General features: G+C 55.1%; 1 protein-coding gene across 1 annotated transcript in view; it reads left to right on the top strand.

Annotated features, from left to right (window-relative positions):
• SORCS2 (sortilin related VPS10 domain containing receptor 2) overlaps positions 1 to 20575 on the top strand; it is a 486902-nt gene that overhangs the window by 451597 nt on the left and 14730 nt on the right. Inside the window, exons 13-20 of the mRNA XM_061145438.1 lie at positions 1678 to 1769; positions 2855 to 2962; positions 6377 to 6497; positions 7854 to 7987; positions 8759 to 8887; positions 11406 to 11577; positions 18699 to 18885; positions 20174 to 20307. Coding sequence (XP_061001421.1) covers positions 1678 to 1769; positions 2855 to 2962; positions 6377 to 6497; positions 7854 to 7987; positions 8759 to 8887; positions 11406 to 11577; positions 18699 to 18885; positions 20174 to 20307 — 1077 coding nt within the window. The remainder of the gene's footprint in view (positions 1 to 1677; positions 1770 to 2854; positions 2963 to 6376; positions 6498 to 7853; positions 7988 to 8758; positions 8888 to 11405; positions 11578 to 18698; positions 18886 to 20173; positions 20308 to 20575) is intronic.

The following is a 20575-nucleotide window of genomic DNA, read 5'->3' as shown; positions in this document are numbered from 1 at the left end:
CCCATGGACTGCAGCACCCAGGCTTCGCTGTCCCTCACCATCTCCTGGAGTCTACCCACACCCATGTCCATTGAGTCAGTGATGCCATCCAACCATCTCACCCTCTGTCTTCCCCTTCTCCTCCTGCCCTCAATCTTTCCCAGCATGAGGGTCTTTTCCAATGAGTCAGCTCTTCGCATCAGGGCCAAAGTGTTGGAACTTCAGCTTCAGCATCAGTCCTTCCAATGAACACTCAGGACTGATCTCCTTTAGGATGGACAGGTTGGATCTCCTTGCTGTCCAAGGGACTCTCAAGAGTCTTCTCCAACACCACAGTTCAAAAGCATCAATTCTTCGGTGCTCAGCTTTCTTTATAGTTCAACTCTCACATCCATACATGACCACTGGAAAAACAATAGCCTTGACTAGACGGACCTTTGTTGGCAAAGAGATGTTTTTGCTTGAGCTTCCCTGGTGGCTCAGAGGGTAAAGCATCTGCCTGCAGTGCGGGAGACCCGGGTTTGATCCCTGGGTTGGGAGGATCTCTTGGAGAAGGAGATGGCAACCCACTCCAGTATTCTTGCCTGGAGAATCCCACAGATGGAGGAGCCTGGTAGGCTGCAGTCCATGGGATCGCAAAGAGTCGGACACGACTGAGCGACTTCGCTTCACTAGGTTGGTCATAGCTTTCCTTCCAAGGAGCAAGCATCTTTTAATTTCATGGCTGCATGGGGGTTGGAGCCGCCTGATTTCCAAGGCCCCAGCTAATGAGGGTGGAATCACCTGTGGGGCACCCATGGGGAAACTGGGAGGCACCGTCTCCCCAGTGGGTAGACAGGGCAAATGCCCCCTGTTTGTCCTTGTGGGAGGAGGGTGTCAAGATGGGGACTCTGACCACATGTGAGGGTTGTGAGCACATTTGGGGCTATGCCCAGCTGACCACCAGAGGTATTTCCTCCTGTGAGAGCCCTGTCCAGGTCTCTCAACCTTTTGTCCCCTAAGGACTTGGTGGGGATTCATTCATTCACTCATTCATTCATTTATCCCACACACACTTCCTGAGGCCTGGCACCTCCAGCCATGAGCTGAGCCGGTACTGGGCCACAGAGAGGACTCAGAGGCAGACTGGGCCTTTGAGGAGCTCCCTGGCTGGAGAAAACAATGACAAATTCATGCAGTAAGTTCTGGGACAGGGGGCCCAGAGACGCCCCACATCCACCCAGCGTGGCATCTGGGAGGGCTTCCTGAAGGAGGCGGCACATGAACTGAATCAATGTTAAATAGAGGTTTGCTTTTCCTAGTGGATGCTTATCCTAAATGCTTTCCTAAATTCTGCGATTTCTTTCTGATCTCCCATTGCTGGCCTTTTTGCTGCCTGAGTTTTTCCTGTAGGCAGGGCCACCTGCAGGGTTTATTTGCATTTTTTCTCTCTGGTCAGTGGTCTAGAAATTGCCATCAGCGTGCATTCATGCCATTCGTCCCACTCGTATTGAGTCTGGGTGGTTGGGGGAGGGAGGGGATGGCCTGGGGACACCAGGAACCCTCTGACCAGCCCTGCGTCAGGGAGCTGGACTCTGCTGAGCCCCCCCAGCCAGCGTGTGGGCAGTTCTGTCCCCGGGAGAGCGACCCCCGCGCCTGAGAGCCCTCCCAGCGCTCCCCGGGCCCTGCCCTCAGAGCCCCGCCCACGGTCTCCCGCAGGTGTTTGAGGAGGAGCACCACATCCTCTACCTGGACCATGGCGGCGTGATCGTGGCCATCAAGGACACCTCCATCCCCCTGAAGATCCTCAAGTAAGACCCCGGGCGCCCAGCGTGGAGTGCGGCGGGGGCCGGTCCTCTCCACCGGGGAACTCCTCGGAGCATTCCCCAGGGTGGCCCCCCTGCAGGACCCCAGGACGAAGGCACCAGACCCCGCCAAGGGGGTTAATGCCAGGCTCTGCAGTGTCCACTCCCCACCCACCACCCCCACCCCACCTCCCACCACCCACCACCCACTCCCCAGCACCCACCACCACCCGGCCCCCTCACCACCCACACCCAGCACCTTCAACCAACACCCACCACCCACCACCACCACCCCCACCCATGCTGCTGACAGCTGCTCCTTGCCAGGGCTGGGGAGACAAGGGGGTGGGGAATGATGACCCAGCATGGTCGGGTGGGCCAGAGGGAGGCCTGGGGCTGTGAGGGTGCCCCTACCAGCAACCCCCCCCCCCATCCTGGGAGAGCAGGGAGGCTTCCCAGAGGAGGTGACTTTTCCGAATGGACCTGAATTAGATAGGTGAAGGACAGGGAAGCCAGCTGCGTGTGCCCAGGTGAGAGTGGGTTTGGCATCAGCTTCAGACGTGTGAAGGGCTGTTGTGGGGATGTGAGGTCAGGTGTGAACTCTGGACTTGGAAGGCAGAGCCGGGGGAGCTGTCAGGGCGCCAGTATCACTTTAGTCTGAAAAAGATCTTTCTGCATGGCAAGCTGGCAACACTGATAGGCCACACTGGGAGGCAGTGAGCTCCCACGCGTGACCCGGCAGACCCTGGGCTGGGCTTGGGCACTGGACAGGGCTGACCTGGATGTTTCTAAGACCTGGATAACTGCAGTCCAGGGGATCTCAGGCCACACCCCCAGGGCTCCTTGACGGTGGTGTCCCTGAGCAGACGTGGATGCCCCCTGGCGCTGGCAGAGGGCTGCCGTGACCTCCTACGAGAGTGTGAGGATGGGGTCCAGTTGTGGTGGGGATACTGGGCTGGCCACTGCCCCGCCTGTTCGCCCAGCCACCTCCGCTGGACAGCTCTGGCCCCTGGGCATGGGCTGGTCTGGGTCTGACAAGGCAGCTGGCCCTGGAGGCAGACTGTGTCCCCAGCCGCCCCTTCTCTTGGCAGGTTCAGCGTGGACGAGGGCCTCACCTGGAGCACGCACAACTTCACCAGCACTTCCGTGTTTGTGGATGGGCTGCTGAGTGAGCCCGGCGACGAGACGCTGGTCATGACGTGAGTGCCCACGGGAGGTGGGCAGGCAGGTCAGAGCCGAACCCCAGGCGGGCTGTGGCGGAGGGCCACCTCAGGCCCTGCCGCTCTAGGCGGGTTCAACACTGACCCCCCGCCTCCCTCCCCATCCTCCTCACTCTCACCTCCATCTTCATACCTGCCTCCCTGTCTCTCACCATCCTCTGCCACTGGAAGGTGGCCACTCGTCCCTAACCAAGGACATCTGTCATCTGCCCAGGATCACCTGGCTGGTGAGGGGTGGGACTCAGAGTCAAGGGTCAACCCTGGATCACTGCCCATTTGGCCCTTTGAGATTGTGACACTGTTGGTGGTGAAGATGATGATGGTGGTGATGATGGTGAAGGTGATGGATTAGGAAGATCCGCTGGAGAAGGGAAAGGCTACCCACTTCAGTATTCTTGGGTTTCCCTGGTGGCTCAGCTGGGAAAGAATCCTCCTGCAATGCGGGCAACCCAGGTTCTATCCCTGGGTTGGGAGGATCCCCTGGAGAAGGGAAAGGCTACCCACTCCAGTATTCTGGCATGGAGAATTCCATGGACTGTATAGTCCACGGGGTCACAGAGAGTCGGGCACGCCTGAGCGACTTTCACTTTTCGACTTTCAGAAGGCAGTTCCAATGGTAAAGAATCTGCCTGTGATGTGGGAGACCCCAGTCCGATCCCTGGGACAGAAAGCGCCCCTGGAGAAGGGAATGGGCACCTACTCTCGGACATGGCTGAGCGATCAACGCTTTCACTTTCACACACACACATTAAAAGCACTGACTTCCGAAAACTCAGAGTTAGCCAGATGCCAGCTATTTCTCAAAGTATCAGCTGAACGTTTAGGCTTCATAAAAGGCAGGACTTCAGAGACACAGAGGGGATTAGTTAGATCAAGTGAACCAGCCTCTTTTCAGAGATTCCCTGGTGGGGCCTGTGCAGCCCGCCCAGGAGTTTGCATGGTGGTCACGCTCAGGCCAGCGCGTGTTTCCTGGGCCGTGCATCAGAGCCCCAAAGTCACCAGCCAGGAGACCGATCCTACTCCCCAGGAGCTGGGCCATGGCCGTGCTGTCCTGAGGGGCCCCTGGCCTCAGTCTCCTTGTCAGTAAGGTGGGAATATTAACAGCACACCCCCTGGGGTGGTGAGGAGGAGTGGATGTGGGAGGCGGGTGTCTGGCAGGGGCAGGGCGCACGCCAGCACTTACCGCCGCGGTCACCTCCATCCTAACACGGCTTCCAGAAGAGCGGAGACAGGAGGTACATGCGGAGGACCTGGCATGAGTGAGTGAGTGAGTGAAAGTCGCTCAGTCCTGTCCGGCTCTTTGCGACCCCATGGACTATACAGTCCATGGAATTCTCCAGGCTGGAATACTGGTGTGAAGATGTCCCTTGAGGACGTCCCTTCAGTGAGCTAAGACCCTCATGCCCCGTTTAAGTAACAACCCAGCTGGCTTTGCCTGGGAGAAGGTGTCGCCATGGCAAAGACAGTCCCCATGTGGTGAGACTCCCAAGGAGGGGACTGTCCCCATCAGGACGGGAGTCAGGACAGCGGACCAGTGGGACACCTTCACGACCACAGTCACCACCCCCATCTGGGCCCCCCACGACCCCTCTGTCGGGAGCCCCTCTGAGAGCTGCTGGACCAGGCGGAGGAGAAGCGGGCCATGTGGGCCTTGCTGGGCCACGTCCGCCTGCACGGGAGAGGTCCAGACTGGGGTGACGGGGGTTCTGGCTCACACCTCGGGCAGCAGAAAAGCAGGGTGGTCTATGGCAGCTGAACACAATTGGGTGAGAGGCTGGACTGGAAGGAGGACGGCAGCGTGTCTCCAGACACCAGGGCTGCCCGTGGGCAGGCAGGCAAGGAGGGCAGGAGCCAGTGGAGAGTGGTCGGGCCTCTCAGAGCCCAGGATGGGAAGGTGGACCACAAGGGGGGGAACCAGGCCAAGGCCGAGGGAGGCTGCAAGGACCAGAAGAGGCCCCTGCAGAGGCTCAGGGTCTCGTCTGTGAAGAAAGATCACAGTGTCTGCCTCTGGGGACTGTTCGGGGCAATGGAGGTAACGTGTGTACGTGTGTGTCGGGGGGTGTGTGTGTAAGAGCGAGTGTGCGTGTGCATATGTGTCTGTAAACCTTCTACAGTGTCCTACAAGTGTCCTACACAAACCATCGCTAATCCACCATGGATCCCAAAAGGCCAGTGTCATTGTCCCATTTTAAAGGAAAAGGAGGTACAGAGAGGAACGGACATGCCGAAGGTCACAGACAAGTAAACAGGTGTCAACCCAGGCTTGTCTGGTTCCGAGATGTCCCTTGGAGCCAGAGCTCCTCTTCCGGTGTCAGCCTCAGGCATGCAGAGCCAGCCATCATGTCCCTGAGAAAACACTCCAAGGCCCTTCTCAACTACTCTCCTAGACTGGGGTTTGTGCCCTTTAGACCACGACTGATTTCCCCAAGTATCCAGCTCCTATCTGTCAGCTTGGAATGGGGACCAAGGCTGGAGTGAGTATATCACCTCCTCCATCCAGGCGCTCAACCTCTGGTAATATGGCCGGGGTCCCACAGGGTGGACTGGAGAAGGACCAGAGAAGTGCAGGCTGGGCTCCTGGAGCCCAAGTGTGAGGTGCTGGGAGGATCAGGTGGAAACCCGTTAAGCAGCAGCCTTCTTGGAGAGCGAGGGATCTGGGCATCATGTGATAGGCACTCAACACATGATAGCCGTGGGCGAAGAAGTGGCACAAACATGCAGTGTGACCTTAAGCAAGTTACTCACCCTCTCTCTGCCTCAGTTTTCCTTTCTGTGAAGTGGGCTGTGGTGAGGATTTAGACCAAGCAGCATACAAACACAGCGCTCCCAGCCCGCTCTGAGCCAGGGGATGACTCCCTACCTCTCCATGGATTATCCGGTCTGCTCGGGGGCAAAATTCTGTGGCCCAGCTATGCAGAGGGAGCTGGGTTTCTACAGCATGGGCCACCCCAACCCCCAGTATGGACAGGCCAACAGAGGCGGGGACGCAGTGGGGGAGAAGCCAGCTAGCACAGAACACAGACAGTTTGACCATGAGTCATCCTGCGAAACAGTTCTGCCAGGACCAGCCTGGCCACCGAGGGCGGGCCGGGCTCCTGACCCCACTGTGCCCGCGTCCTTGCCCATGGGGGGCCACCTGGGATGACCCACAGCCGCGCCACCCGCGAGCCGTAGATAACGGGCGATGGCGGTGGGAACGCTTGACGCTGATGCCCAAAGGCCTGCAGCCTGCCCGGCCCTGCACAGGGTCCATCTCGGGGCTGCCCAGCGGGGGCAGGAGAGAGACCACTGGACCGACTGGGCAGGTGTGGGCGGAGGCCCAGAGGGGACCGGTGGGTGCCTGGGGGGCGGGCCGGACTAAGGCGGTTTCCTGCCCCCTCCTTCCCTCCCCAGCGTCTTCGGCCACATCAGCTTCCGCTCGGACTGGGAGCTGGTCAAGGTAGACTTCCGGCCCTGGTTCTCCAGGCGGTGCAGCGAGGATGACTACAGCTCCTGGGACCTCGCCAACCCGCAGGTGGGCCGGGCCCCGCTCAGGGCAACCCCTCTGCCCGCAAAACCCCTGTCCTGCCAGGCTGCCGGCCTCCCCGGATGTGGGTCCTCCTGCTGGGCTTGCCGGCCCTTCTGGGTGGCCTGGGCCAGGGTCTGAGGGTACACCCAGGGGCACAGGGGCATGACCCAGCCCTAAGCCAGCTGTGCTCAGGCTCCCGGATTTGTGGGATGGAGGGAAGGTAACAGGGCGCGGGTATCATACATTCAGTTCAGTTCAGTCGCTCAGTAGTGTCCGACTCTTTGCGACCTCATGGACTGCAGCACGCCTGGCCTCCCTGTCCATCACCAACTCCCGGAGCCTACCCAAATCCATGTCCATTGAGTCAGTGATGCCATCCAACCATCTCATCCTCTGTCATCCCCTTCTCCTCCCACCTTCAATTTTTACCAGCATGAGGGTCTTTTCAAATGAGTCAGCTCTTCACATCAGGTGGCCAAAGTATTGGGAGTTTCAGCTTCAACATCAGTCCTTCCAATGAACACCCAGGACTGATCTCCTTTAGGATGGACTGGTTGGATCTCCTTGCAGTCCAAGGGACTCTCAAGAGTCTTCTCCAACACCACAGTTCAAAAGCATCATATTCTTCAGCACTCAGCTTTTTTTATAGTCCAGCTCTCACATCCACACATGACTGGAAAAACCATAGCCTTGACGAGACAAACCTTTGTTGACAAAGTAATGTTTCTGCTTTTTAATATGCTGTCTAGGTTGGTCCTTAGGTAACATCAGTGGTCTGGGGCAGCCCGCACACCATAATCTCAGACACACAAAACTGTTCCTACAGCAAAATGAGGACTATTCACATGGAGGGGAGTACGTGAGGACCAGAAATGGTCCTCTGCGGCAGTTCGGGTTGGGTGGTCAGGATTTTAGAGTGGAGGGGCTCAGAATTTCCGGGGGGCAGGGAGGGCCCTCAGCTGTACCTACCATGGTGCCTGTTCGCACCGGTATGTCCTGTTTGGATTGTTGGCCGAGCATCTACTGTGTGTTCCCTGAGGCCTGGAGGCCGTGGCTTGTCCCAGCCTCACAGGGCCCACCTGAAACCCTCGGTCCTGAGGATTGCGTGGGGCCTCTCTTCCGGGGCCTGAGACCCTCTCAGGGCCCAGCAAGGCCAGGCACACAGCACCCAGCAAGTGCTGGGGGCGGGTGGGGATGGACAGGGGCTGGGCTGCCCAGGGCGGCTTCAGGTACACACACAGCCCTGCCCCTGGGCCCCGGTTTCCTGCCCCGAAGACCGCCCGGGCCCGGGGGATGAGGAACGGGCCAGACCGGCAGTGGGGGCCGCAGCGGGGCGGCCCCTCATCCCATGTTCCCCCGCAGGGTGACCGCTGCGTCATGGGCCAGCAGAGAAGCTTCCGCAGGAGGAAGCCCGCGTCCTGGTGCGTCACAGGCCGCAGCTTCACGGCGGCGCTCACGGCCCGCGTGTGCCCCTGCCGGGCCTCGGACTTCCTCTGGTGAGGGTCCCTCTCTGCACCAGCCCTGGGGAGGAGGGGGCAGTGCTGCCCGATGGACCCCGCGGCCGCCACCCCCACGGACAACCTGAGAGCCACGCTCCAGCAGGGCCCCCTTATCCTGGGCCCGAGCACCCAGCCACCCGGTCTGGCCCACGTTCAAGAATCCATGGGCATCCTTCCCAATCCGGCACGGGGTGGCCTGCTCCCAGGTGGGCGGGGACACGGAGGAAGACGGAGGGCACCCTGGGGACCAGCCAGCCCCTCCTCCACCGTCCAGAGACCTGCCTGGAAGCCCCCTGGCCACCCGCCCCACCCCCGCCCCGCTCAAGAACTCCTGTGCTGGCCCACCACCCACAGGAGAATGTCCGAGTTCTGGAAGCTGGCTCCCTCCCCAGCCATCCTCGCCCTTCTTTGTCCTGCCATCTCCACTTGCATCTCCCTGCTCCAGCGCTGAAGGGGCTGGTCCCCACCTGCAGTGCCCTTCTCCCCTTCCCCTGGTTATGTCTTGATCTTCCATTGAGAGTCAGCCTACCTCCTCCAGGCAGCCCTCCAGGATGCCCAGGCTGATTCAGCACTCCGCTGTAATTTCCCAGAATCCCCTTTGCAATCCTTCTCACCCGGAGTGTAACCATCCGCGTTCAGTCCTTCTCCCCTCTGGGACGGGGCCTGTGGATCTGCCTCTGTGTGTCCTTGGTGTGGGGCACCTACCCTGGGCTGGCTTGCATCCCCGCCACTGCCGGTCTCCTGACCGCTGTGTCTTCCTCCTCTCAGTGACTATGGATTTGAGCGCGCCCCCTCCTCGGAGTCCGATGCCAACAAGTGCTTTGCCAACTTCTGGTTTAACCCCCTGTCGCCCCCTGACGACTGTGTCCTGGGCCAGACCTACACCAGCAGTCTCGGGTGAGTCTCACGGGGCAGAACCATGGTGACCCCTGCCATTCCTGCCTGGTGCCCACGGCTGCTCGCGTGGAGCCTGGGAGAGACAAATCAGGGCTGACCGCACTTTGCGCTGGGACTCCTGCAAGTCACTCAGACTCTGCCCCCCACCCAGGGCTCTCCATTCGGAGCCCAGGTGGGTCAGCGTCAGGGAGGAGAGACGCCCTGAGCCAGCTCCAAACACAGGCAGAGATGGTCCCTGGCCTTGGCGCTGAAGGAACCCGCCTCCCTGGCCCCTCTGGGTCCCTACAATGCCAAAGCCCCTCCCCATTTACCAACCCTGAGAGAGCCAGGCCTGAGCTGGGCCAGAGATATTCACATTCCCTTTAGGTCTCAGTTTTAATGGCACCTCCTGCAGGAAGCCTTCCCTGACTCACCCTGGGCCCCGAGCTTACTCTGTGGGAATGGAACGTCCCCAGTTATTGTCACACTCACCCAGCTGTCCCCTGGACTGGACTAAGCTTTCTGACACATGGCATGTCCCTCAATGTGTGGTGTAACGGACACACGCTGTGCATAAGGGGGAGGGAAGTGCTCCGCAGGTGTGACCTCCTCCCTCCCGCAGAGGCTGAGCGTGCTGCGTCTCAGGGATCAAACTATAACAGCATTCTGTGTGTAACAGCCGGGAGCCTGCAGCTCCACAGGCCCTATGCAAGCCTCATCTAAAGGTCTCTGTGTCCCTGCGGGGAAGTTCTGAGAGGGAGTGAACTGCCTATGGACTTATTAGACAAGCCAGGTTGCTGCCCCTGGGGATGGGGCAGGACAGAGCCTGAAGAAGCAAAAAGTAGGGCCAGAGATTGCAGGCTTGGACCTCAGTGGCATAAATCCCATCATCCGTCCAGCTAATCATCCAATCATCTATCCATGTATTCCTCATCCATCCATCATCCATCCTCCCATCTGTCCATCATTCACCTATCCACCCATCCATCCAATCATCTATCTGTGTATTCTCCATCCACCCATCCATCCACCCATATTCCTCTATCCATCCAATCATCCAATCATCTATCTATGTATTCCCCATCCATCTTTCATCCATTCATCCATCTACCCATCTGTCCACCCATCTATCCATCATCCATCTGTCCATCCAACCATCCATCTCTTTATTCTTCCACCCACTCACCCACCATCCGTTCATCCTCCCATCCCTCCAGTAATTCATCCATCATCCATCTATCATCCATCCCTCCCTCCATCAGGGAGCCACAGCAGCTGCTCCAGGGCTTAGCAAGCAGGGACTCTTGTCTGAAATGTCAGAGTCAGGACCCATATCAAGGGCAAAGGTTTTCATTTCACACCATCTGCACACTCTGGATGCCAAGGGGCTGTGGGTGGGCAGCTCTTAGGGAGGGTGTTTTCTTCCCAACTAACCACATGCATCTTTGCATGATAACAATTCAGCTGATGCCACCCTAGCAGGGTCTTCCTAACGTCTCCTAAAAGTTTGTTTTTATTGTTTAGTCGCTGAGTCGTGTCTGACTTTTTGCAACACCATGGACTATAGCCTGCCAGGGTCCTCTGTCCATGGGATTCTCCAGGCAAGAATACAGGAGTGGGTTGCCATTTCCTCCTCCAGGGGATCTTCCTGATCCAGGGATTGAATCCATGTCTCCTGCATTGGCAGGTGGATTCTTTACCACTGAGCCACTAGGGAAGCCCTAACAGTTTACTAGAGCGCATTAGGCTCTCCCTGCCAGCCTCTCCCCACCCTCATCTCACACCTGCCCCCCCACCACCACAGGGCCTTTGCACACACTGTTTCCACTGCCAGGACACACTTCACTCTCCTGCTCACCTCCTGCTCTCAGCTGAAAGCCCCTTTCTTGGGGACCAGATCCCCAGGTGCAGCCCCTTCCCCACACTCTCAGGGTCGTGATGTTGCCCTGATGTGGGGGGTGGTTTGGTGAGGGCGGCCTTCCCACTGGACAGTCCTCCCTGAAAAGGCAGGGGCTGCGAGGGATGACCTCGACCCCCGCACCTGGAGCATAGCAGATGCTCAGGCAATTCGCGATGCGTGAATGAGCTGGTGAATCGGGTGTCATCTGGCCCCAGTCCCTCCGTGTAAGAGGAGGAGGCCTCCCGCGGGACTGTGTTTGCCCACGGGGATGGGGCGTCAGCGGGAAGTCCCAGACCCTCCGGGGCACTCTGGCTTCCCGGGACCATGTTTCCCAGCAAAGTCACAGTATCCATTCTGGCTCCTTCAGTCGTCTCCCTAGCAACAACAGCTCTCATCATCGTTGTGAGACCACGCTCAGACCAGTGAGCGGGTCCTGCCATTAGTGCTCATTCCCTTCTCTGAGCCTCAGTTTCCCCAGCTCCAAAATGGGCAGAAAGAGCAAACAGACGAGTCAGGAAGAGGGAGGGGGGTTGACGGGTGGGGCTCACAAGCCAGGGGGCCCCGCACGGCGAGCGAAGCCGTCCGGCCGGGCGGCAGGCCCCGCCCGGCGCCAGCCCCTGACCCGCCTTCTGGCCGCAGGTACCGGAAGCTGGTGTCCAACGTGTGCGAGGGCGGCGTGGACCCGCGGCAGAGCCCGGTGCGGCTACAGTGCCCGCTCCTGCCGCCGCGGGGCCTGCAGGTCAGCATCCGCGGCGAGGCCGTGGCCGTGCGGCCCGGCGAGGACGTCCTGTTCGTGGTTCGGCAGGAGCAGGTGAGGGGCCGCTTCGGCCGCGCGCACGGGGCGGTGGGCGGCGTCCTCTCCCCCTCGGAGTCCTGGGGTGCGGAGTCATCCGGACCAGCGTTTTCCAAACTGCGGGAGCTAACAGTGCCCTGGAGACCCCTGCCCAGGTCCAAACCAGCATTAAAGCAACGAAATGGAAAACTCAGGAGAGAGTGGAGGGCAGGGGGCGATGGCGCAGCGAGCCGCCAGCTCAGGTCCAGGGAGAAACGGCTTCAAACACGTCTGCCTGGGTGTTTACCTCATGGTGATGTCAGATTCATTCATTCCCGTGGGCGGCAATAGAATGTTTTAAACCTCTCCTGATACTGATCTAGGTAATTTGGAATCTTAAGAAAAACAGGCAGTTTAAAAAAAAATATTACTTTATAGTCTCATAGCCAACACAAATTCTGTAATAGATGATAGATAGATAAATCAGTTCAGTTTAGTCATTCAGTCGTGTCTGACTCTGCGACCCCATGGACTGCAGCACGCCAGGCTTCCCTGTTCATCGCCAGCTCCCGAAGCTTGCTCAAACTCATGTCCATCGAGTCGGTGATACCATCCAACCATCTCATCCTCTGTCATCCCTTTCTTCTCCTGCCTTCAATCTTTCCCAGCATCAAGGTCAGTTCTTTGCATCAGGTGCCCGAAGTATTGAAGTTTCTGCTTCAACATCAGTCCTTCCAATGAATATTCAGGACTGATTGCCTTTAGGATGGACTGGTTGGATCTCCTTACAGTGCAAGGGACTCTCGAGAGTCCTCCCCAACACCACAGTTGAAAAGCATCAATTCTTCAGCTTTCTGTATGGTCCAACTCTCACATCCATACATGACTATTGGAAAACCATAGCTTTGACTAGATGAACCTTTGCCGGCAAAGTAATATCTCTGCTTTTTAATATGCTGCCTAGGTTGATCATCGCTTCCCTTCCAAGGAGCAAGCATCTTTTAATTTCATGGCTGCAGTCACCATCTACAGTGATTTTGGAGCCCCCCAAAATAAAGTCTCACTCTTTCCATTGTTTCCGCACCTATTTACCATGAAGTGATGGGACTGGATGCCATGATCTTCATTTGTTGAATGTTGAGTTTTAAGCCAGCTTTTTCACTCTCCTCTTTCACTTTCATCAAGAGGCTCTTTAGTTCCTCTTCACTTTCTGCCATAGGGTGGTGTCATCTGCATATCTGAGTTTATTGAGATTTCTCCCAGAAATCTTGATTCCAGCTTGTGCTTCATCCAGCCCAGCATTTCTCATGATGTACTCTGCATATAAGTTAAATAAGCAGGGCGACAATATATAGCCTTGATGTACTCCTTTCCCAAATTGGAACCAGTCTGTTGTTCCATGTCCAGTTCTAACTGTTGCTTCTTGTCCCTCTTACAGATTTCTCAGGAGACAGGTCAGGTAGTCTGGTATTCCCATCTCTTTAAGAATTTTCCACAGTTTGTTGTGATCCACACAGTCAAGGCTTTAGCATAATCAATGAAGCAGAAGTAGATGTTTCTCTGGAATTCTCTTGCTTTTTATATGATCCAACTGATGTTGGCAACTTTGATCTCTGGTTCCCCTGCCTTTTCTAATGCAGCTTGAACATCTGGAAGTTCTCCATTCACGTACTATTGAAGCCTAGCTTGGAGAATTTTGAGCATTACTTTGCTAGCATGTGAGATGAATGCAACTGTGCAGTAGTTTGAACATTATTTGGCATTGCCTTTGTTTGGGATTGGAGTGAAAACTGACCCTTTTCAGTGCTGTGGCCACTGCTGAGTTTTCCAAATTTGCTGGCATATTGGGTGCAGCACTTTCACACATCATTTTAGGATGTGAAATAGCTCAGCTGGAATTCTATCACCTCCAGTAGCTTTGTTCATAGTGATGCATAGATAGATAGATATAAATGATAAATAGATGTAGATTGATGAAAAAATCATTGATAGTTAATGGATGACATAGATACAAATATAGATGGATGGATATAGAAATATTTCATATATGTGTATATGTATACACACACACACACACACACATATATATGGGGCTTCCCAGGTGGCTCAGATGGTAAAGAATCTGCTTGCAGTATGGCGGACCTGGGTTCGATTCCTGGGATGGGAAGATCCCCTGGAGAAAGGAATGACAACCCACACCAGCATTCTTGCCTGGAGAATCCCATGGACAGAGGAGCCTAGTGGGCTACAGTCCGTGGATTGCAAAGAGTTGGACATGACTTAGCGACTAACACACACACACATACAAACATATAAATTTCCTCCCTGTCTCCTAGTATTTCTTTCTTTTTTTAGCATAAGTGTTACTTTGTTTTCTGATTTTAAGAACAGTATATACTCATTGTAGAACACTGGGGAAACACATTAAAAACATAAGGATATAAATGTCACCCAAAATCTTATTCTCTCAAGGTGATCACTGTTAATTTATTCCCTTCTAGTCTATTTAAACTAATATGCAGCATGCTTATTTTTCTGATTATAGATGTAACAAACGTTCATGGTAGAAAATTCAAAAATAGAAGCTAAAAAAACTCACAAGCAGACAGGAAATTCATAATGACAGGAAAGCACAAAGGGGGTGCAGAACCCCCTTTTCCCACCCGGGCCCCAGCCTCCCCCGGCTCACGGCTCTTGGGCATTGGAGGCTTCAGTTAACAAACGTGTTGGGGGAACCGAGTGGGACTTCATGTAGACGACGTCCTTCCATGCCTGCCCAGTGGGACTGGGGAATGCCGACGCGGCCTCTGATGTTGGAAAGCGGGGGCTCTGGTCCCGTATGAAGAACTGGATGTGCAGGCGCCCCGTGGGCATGTTCCCCTCCATCCTCCCCCGCCCACGGGCTGTGCTCCCACCAGCCGGCTTTATAGCTGGGGAGGCTGAGGCTCAGACAGGGGAAGCACCCACCTGGGGCCGCGCAGAGCTGGCGTTGGGTCCAGGCCTGGGGCCTCCATGTGGACACCTCCTGGTTTGCAGCCCCCAGACCTGAGCAAGGGTGCATCAACCTGCTGGCCCGTGATGATTGAGCCTGGCCCTGAGAGTCACGCTCCAGCCTTGGGCAACCCTGGGGCGGTGTGTGTGTGTTCGGGGGCAGGGGGGAGGCTCTGTTCACTGCAGAGAAGGGTGCAGCCCCCTGCCCAGCCTGGGGCCCCCTGGACCCTCGGAGGGGTCCCAGCTGCCGCCTGGAGCTCTAGGACTGACTTGCAGGAAACATGGCCACCTGCTGCCCTCTAGAGCCCGGAATCCCAGCAGCTGGTCACAGCCGGGGCGCTCCATCCAGACCCAGGACAGGACACGCCTGGCAGCCCACCATCCCAGCAGGCTGGGCGCCTCGCCTGGAGGGGCGGGGGTGAGGAAACGGCAGAAAGCTGCTCTTGGAAGAGAGTCCTTTGCCCTCCACTGTCCGGAAGAGGCCACTGGCTCCCACGTCGAAGCCTTGGGGAGGAGTGGGTACAAGGTTGGAGTGGGTACACACACTGGTGTACACTCCTGTTCTCACACACACACACACACACACACACACAAACACACACACACACACACGGACACTTACACATGTTCACCCGTGACCACACACTTGCATTCGTACACAGCCAGACACACGCACCCAATCCAGGTGTGGAAACAGCCCTGGATTTAGGGGAATCCAAGTTCTGTGAAGATCTCAGAACTGAAAACAAGATCTGATGGGGGACCCAGAGACAGACCCGCACAGACGGGTCCGGATGATTCTGGCCGAGGCGCCAAAGCATTTCAGCGGAGGAAGGACGGGCATCAACAAAGGAGGAGCCAGTGAAAACAAACCTCATGCCTGATGCAGTCGACTCAGAGTGGATCACAGCCTTAAATGGAAACCTGTGAAGCTTGTAGAAAAAAGACAGGAGACAATACCTGCGCTCTAGGGCTAGACAGAGAGTTCTTAGCGTTGACACCATACGCACCATCCATGAAGAAATTTGTGATAAACTGGCCTTCATCAGAATGTGACATGTTTGATCTGGGACAGAGCCAAAGAAGGTGAAAAGACTGCCACAGAGAAAATAATTAGAGATCATATCCAACAAGGACTAGTACCCAGAATATATAAAGATTACTCAGAACCCAACCATAAGAAGACAAGCAAGCCAATTAGAAGATAAGCAGAAACCATGGAGAAATGTGTCGTTGAAGAGAATGGCAAATAAGCACAGGGAACCACATTCAGCATCGTTAGCCATCAGGGAAATGCAACGTAAAGAGGCGTCCCTGCACACCTATGGGAATGGCTAACATGAAAGACAGTGGTCCCACCAAACCCTGGTGAGGACGCAGAGAAACTGGGTCCCTCCTACATGGCTGACGCGGATGTGAAATGGTACAGCCGCTCTGGAAAAGTTGGTCATTTCCTTAAAAACTAAGCATGCAGCAACCACAGGCAGTTACACTCCTGGACCTTTATCCGAGAGAAACAAGGAGGTTCACAGAAAACCTGTGTACATCAAGGTTCACAGCAGCTTTATTCCTAAGAGCCAGAACCCGGAGACATCCAGATGTCCTCAACGAGCGAGTGGATAAACCCGAGGTGAGCTGGTACGTCCATCCCACGGGTGGTACTCTGAAATAAGAAGGAACAGGCTCTACACCACAGCTTGGGTGAATCTGCAGAGAATTATACTGAGTGAGAAAGCTAATCCCAGCAATTCTATTTAGAGGATATTGCCCAAATAATGAAATTATAGCAATGGAGAACAAGTTAAAGGTTCTAATCCCATGAAGTCAGGGATGTGATGGAGAGGCACGTCTGGGTGTGAAAGGGTAGCCGTAGGGACCCCAGGGGTGACTGAATCGTGGCTGAATCCCCGTGGATTCCAAGCCGTGATGTGCTCTGCAAGATGTTTGCACGGGGAGAAATGGGTACGGCGAACACGGGTCTCTCTGTGTTATATCCTTGACAATTACACGTGAATTGGCAGTTGGCTCAGCGTGAGGCTTCCCAGTGTTTTTGAAGCACTCAGGAATAAACACACACACACACGCAGATCTGCATGGAAACACTTCGCTGTGGGTGGTGGGTGTTGTGGTGATGCTACCATTTTTCCTTTCTAGCTGCTTCTCTGCCTTTTTGTATTTTCTTACATTGCCACTATTACCTTCCTGATTATGACAAGGCTTTTATTATCATTATTTTTAATATAATTTTATTTATTTTGGCTGTGCTGGGTCTTCGTTGCTGCAAGGGCTTTTTTTAGTTGAGGCAAGCGGGGGCTGCTCTCTCGTTGAGATGCTCAGGCTCAAGGTGGGGGTTTTTTAATTTTATTTGTTTATTTTTTGCCCATACCACATGCCACATGGGATCTTAGTTCCCCAACCAGGGATCGAACCTATGGTCCCTGTGGTGGAGGTGCAGAGTCCTAACCACTGGACCGCCAAGGAAATCCTTGTGATGAAGTGTTTTAACCAAGGGAAGTGTTTCAGGAGTTAAGGCACACCCCCTTAGCTCCTCACAGGCAGGACACAGCATCCCCAGGAGGTGTGGCTCCTGCCCATCAAAGCCACACATCCCGACTCAGCCAGAAGCCCCTTCTTCCCCCAGGAAGCTGCACGGAGACCCCTCCCTCCCAGAGCAAGTTGACCTTGAGACCACCCCCATCTAGGAGGCTGCCTTTAAACAGAGAGAGCCCTGACCACAAGCCAGCCTGCGGGTTCTGGACTCACAGAGCCTCAGTCCTTCAATCTATAAAACGGGGATCATAGAACATACTTGTGTAAGGTCCCCGAGGCCGTCACGACAGTGGCCACAAACTGAGTGCCTTGAAATAACAGAGATTTTTCCTCTCAAGAGTTCTGGAGGCTGGAAGTCCAAAATCAAAGTGTCAGCAGAGCTGTGCTCCCTCTGGAAGGAGGGTCCTCCCTTGTCTCTCAGCTTCTGGGGGCTCCGTGCATCCCTGGTCCAGCCTCTGTCTTCACCTGGCTTCCTTTCTGTGTCTCAGAGCCCCTCCTCTTTCTGCTAAAGACCCAGCCATTGAACTTAGATCCTGTTCTAATTCAGTGTGACCTCAAGTTAACTAATCACATCTGCAAAGTCCCTATTTCCAAATAAGGTCACGTTCTGAGGTTCCGAGTGGGTGTGGATGGGGGAGGGACTGGGCATGATCCCACCTTTTACATTGTATTTGTGAAGAAAGGTGAATGAACATAATTTATATAAAAGTACTCTGTCAACTTCTAAGGTTTGGCAGGTGTAAACCAAGAGGATCGCTAAACGGTTAATGATGGTCATGTTTCATTCCTGACCTCTAGGACATGGTTTCCTGGGTGTTCCCCCAGCAGGCAGAGGGGTGGCAGGAAGATATGATAGGGAGATGATGGGGAGAGAGGACATGCAGTAATGGAAGAACTCGTTCTTGCCACGAAGTTGAAAAAGTTCCTGTTTGCTTCCTCAATTTCCTTTCCCAAGACTCCATGAGGAAAGCACGGTTATTGGAAGGACGATATTCGTGGTGGGGATTATACGGGCGATTAGACGGCTCGTGTGGGTGAGGAGATGCTGAAGAGGGGTGACAGTCATGGGACCCCCCTCCCTGCATAGAGCCCATGCACCTAAGCATCACTCCTGCACCACGTAGAGTGAGAAGATAAAAAAAAATGCAGGAATCACAGCATCAGAGGGGAAAACAATGTTTTGTTTTGATTTTTAATTTCCTAGGAGACTAAGAGTTTTCATGCATTCACATCCCCCTGTTACTTAAACTATCCAGCAGGTGTGAGGCCTCTTGCTGACCTCCCGGTCCCTGGTGCAGGCCTCCCTGAGCTCATCTGTGCTGACTCCTCTCCCTCTCAGCCGTTGCATCTTTCTGAAATGCAAACCTGGCCCTGGCTACTACTTCCATCCTCTCCTATTGGTCTCAGCCCTGCCCTCCAGGCTGGGGTGGGGTGGGGGGCAAGAATAGAGCAGACCTGGTTCCCTGGAGTCCCCAGGGAGCTTGCTTTGAGGAAAGAAAGGAGTGAGGGAATGAATGAATGAGTGGGTGAACGAATAGGTGAGTGAGCTAGTGAATGGCCCATCGCTGGCCCCCAGCTCTGCTGCCAGGTCCTAAGTGGTCCCCTGGTGTGTCTTACAGGGTGATGTCCTGACCACCAAGTACCAGGTGGACCTGGGAGACGGCTTCAAGGCCATGTACGTGAACCTCACATTGACCGGGGAGCCCATCCGGCACCGCTACGAGAGCCCCGGCGTCTACCGCGTGTCCGTCAGGGCGGAGAACATGGCGGGGCATGACGAGGCAGTGCTGTTTGTCCAGGTCAACTGTAAGTCCACCACCCCTTCGAGGCCAAGGGTGACTCCCCGTGACAGAGAGACCTGGTCCTTGGGGAAGCACAGGGAACCCATGCAGGGAGGCATGCAGGCTGGGCTTGAGTCCACACCCTCGGCGGTCTGTGCAACAGTGGGGTTGGTGGTGATGGTGGTGGTGGTGATGATGGTCATGACAGAGATGATGATGGTGGCAGTGGTGATGAGGTGAAGATGATAACGGTGGTGATGATGGTCATGATAGACATGATGATGGTGATGGTGATGAGGTGAAGATGATAATGGTGGTGATGATGGGGCTGATGATAGAGGTGATGGTGGTGATGATGGTATTGATGGCCATGGTGTTGACTATGATGGTGGTGATCCTGGTGGTGATTATAGAGCTGATGATGATGGTGATGGTGATGCTGGTGGGGATGGTATTGATGATGCTTATGGTGATGGTGGTGATGGTGATGGCAATAATGGTGGTGATGATTGTGGTGATGGTGGTGATGGGAATGGTAGGGATGGTATTGATGGTCATGGTGTTGATGGTGATGGTAGTGGTGATAGTGATGGTGATGGTAATAATGGTGGTGATGATGGTGATGGTATTGATGGTCATGGTATTGACTGTGATTTGGTGGTGATAATGGTGATGATAGAGCTGATGATGGTGGTGATAGTTATGATGGTGATGGTGGTGATGGTGGTGATGATGATGGTAGTGGTGATGGTGATGATGGTGGTGATGGTGGTGATAGTGATGATGGTGATGGTAGTGATGGTGATAATGGTGGTGATGGTGGTGATGGTGATGGTGGCGATGATAGTGGTAGTGTTTCTAGTGGGGCTGATGGTGATGTAGGTAGTGATGATGGTGGTAGAGGTGTTGTTGGTGGTGATGGTGGTGATAGTGATGATGGTGATGGTGGTTATGGTGATGGTGGTGATGGTGATGGTAATAATGGTGGTGATGATGGTGGTGATGGTATTGATGGTCATGGTATTGACCATGATTTGGTGGTGATAATGGTGATGATAGAGCTGATGATGGTGGTGATGATGGTGATGGTGGTGATGGTGATAGTGGTGATGGTGGTGATGGTGATGGTGGCGATGATAGTGGCAGTGTTTCTAGTGGGGCTGATGGTGATGGAGGTAGTGATGATGGTGGTAGAGGTGTTGGTGGTGATGGTTGTGGTGATGAGGCTGATGGTGACAGTGACCAATAGCAACCTGTTTCATGGCCAGTGCCCTGATGCCCTCTGACCCCTAACCTTTGTGTGGCCCCTGCAGCCCCCCTGCAGGCCCTCTACCTGGAAGTGGTTCCTGTCATCGGCGTCAACCAGGAGGTGAACCTCACAGCCGTGCTGCTGCCCCTGAACCCCAACCTCACCGTCTTCTACTGGTGGATCGGCCACAGCCTGCAGGTACGCAGGCCCCGGGCCCCTGCTCCCCACAGGCTCCCGTCTGGGGTGGAGTATGGGGCAGATCCCACCCTCCGTACTGGGCAGGACAGAGCATGTGACACCGTGGAGGCGAGGCGGGTGCACACCAACCCTCCCTCCACCCTGACCATCTGTTCTGGGTCCAGCTGTGTCTGAGTGTGGTGGACACATGGTGAATCGGATCAGACGAGACCATGCTTTTTCCTGGGGAAGATGTGTGAACAGAGTAGGTGACCTGAGTTAGGGTGTG

Source organism: Dama dama, chromosome 6 (genome assembly GCF_033118175.1).
Source record: "Dama dama isolate Ldn47 chromosome 6, ASM3311817v1, whole genome shotgun sequence".
Taxonomy (NCBI): Eukaryota; Metazoa; Chordata; class Mammalia; order Artiodactyla; family Cervidae; genus Dama; species Dama dama.
Note: the sequence above shows the minus strand (reverse complement) of the source record. Positions and strands in the feature narration are given on the sequence as shown.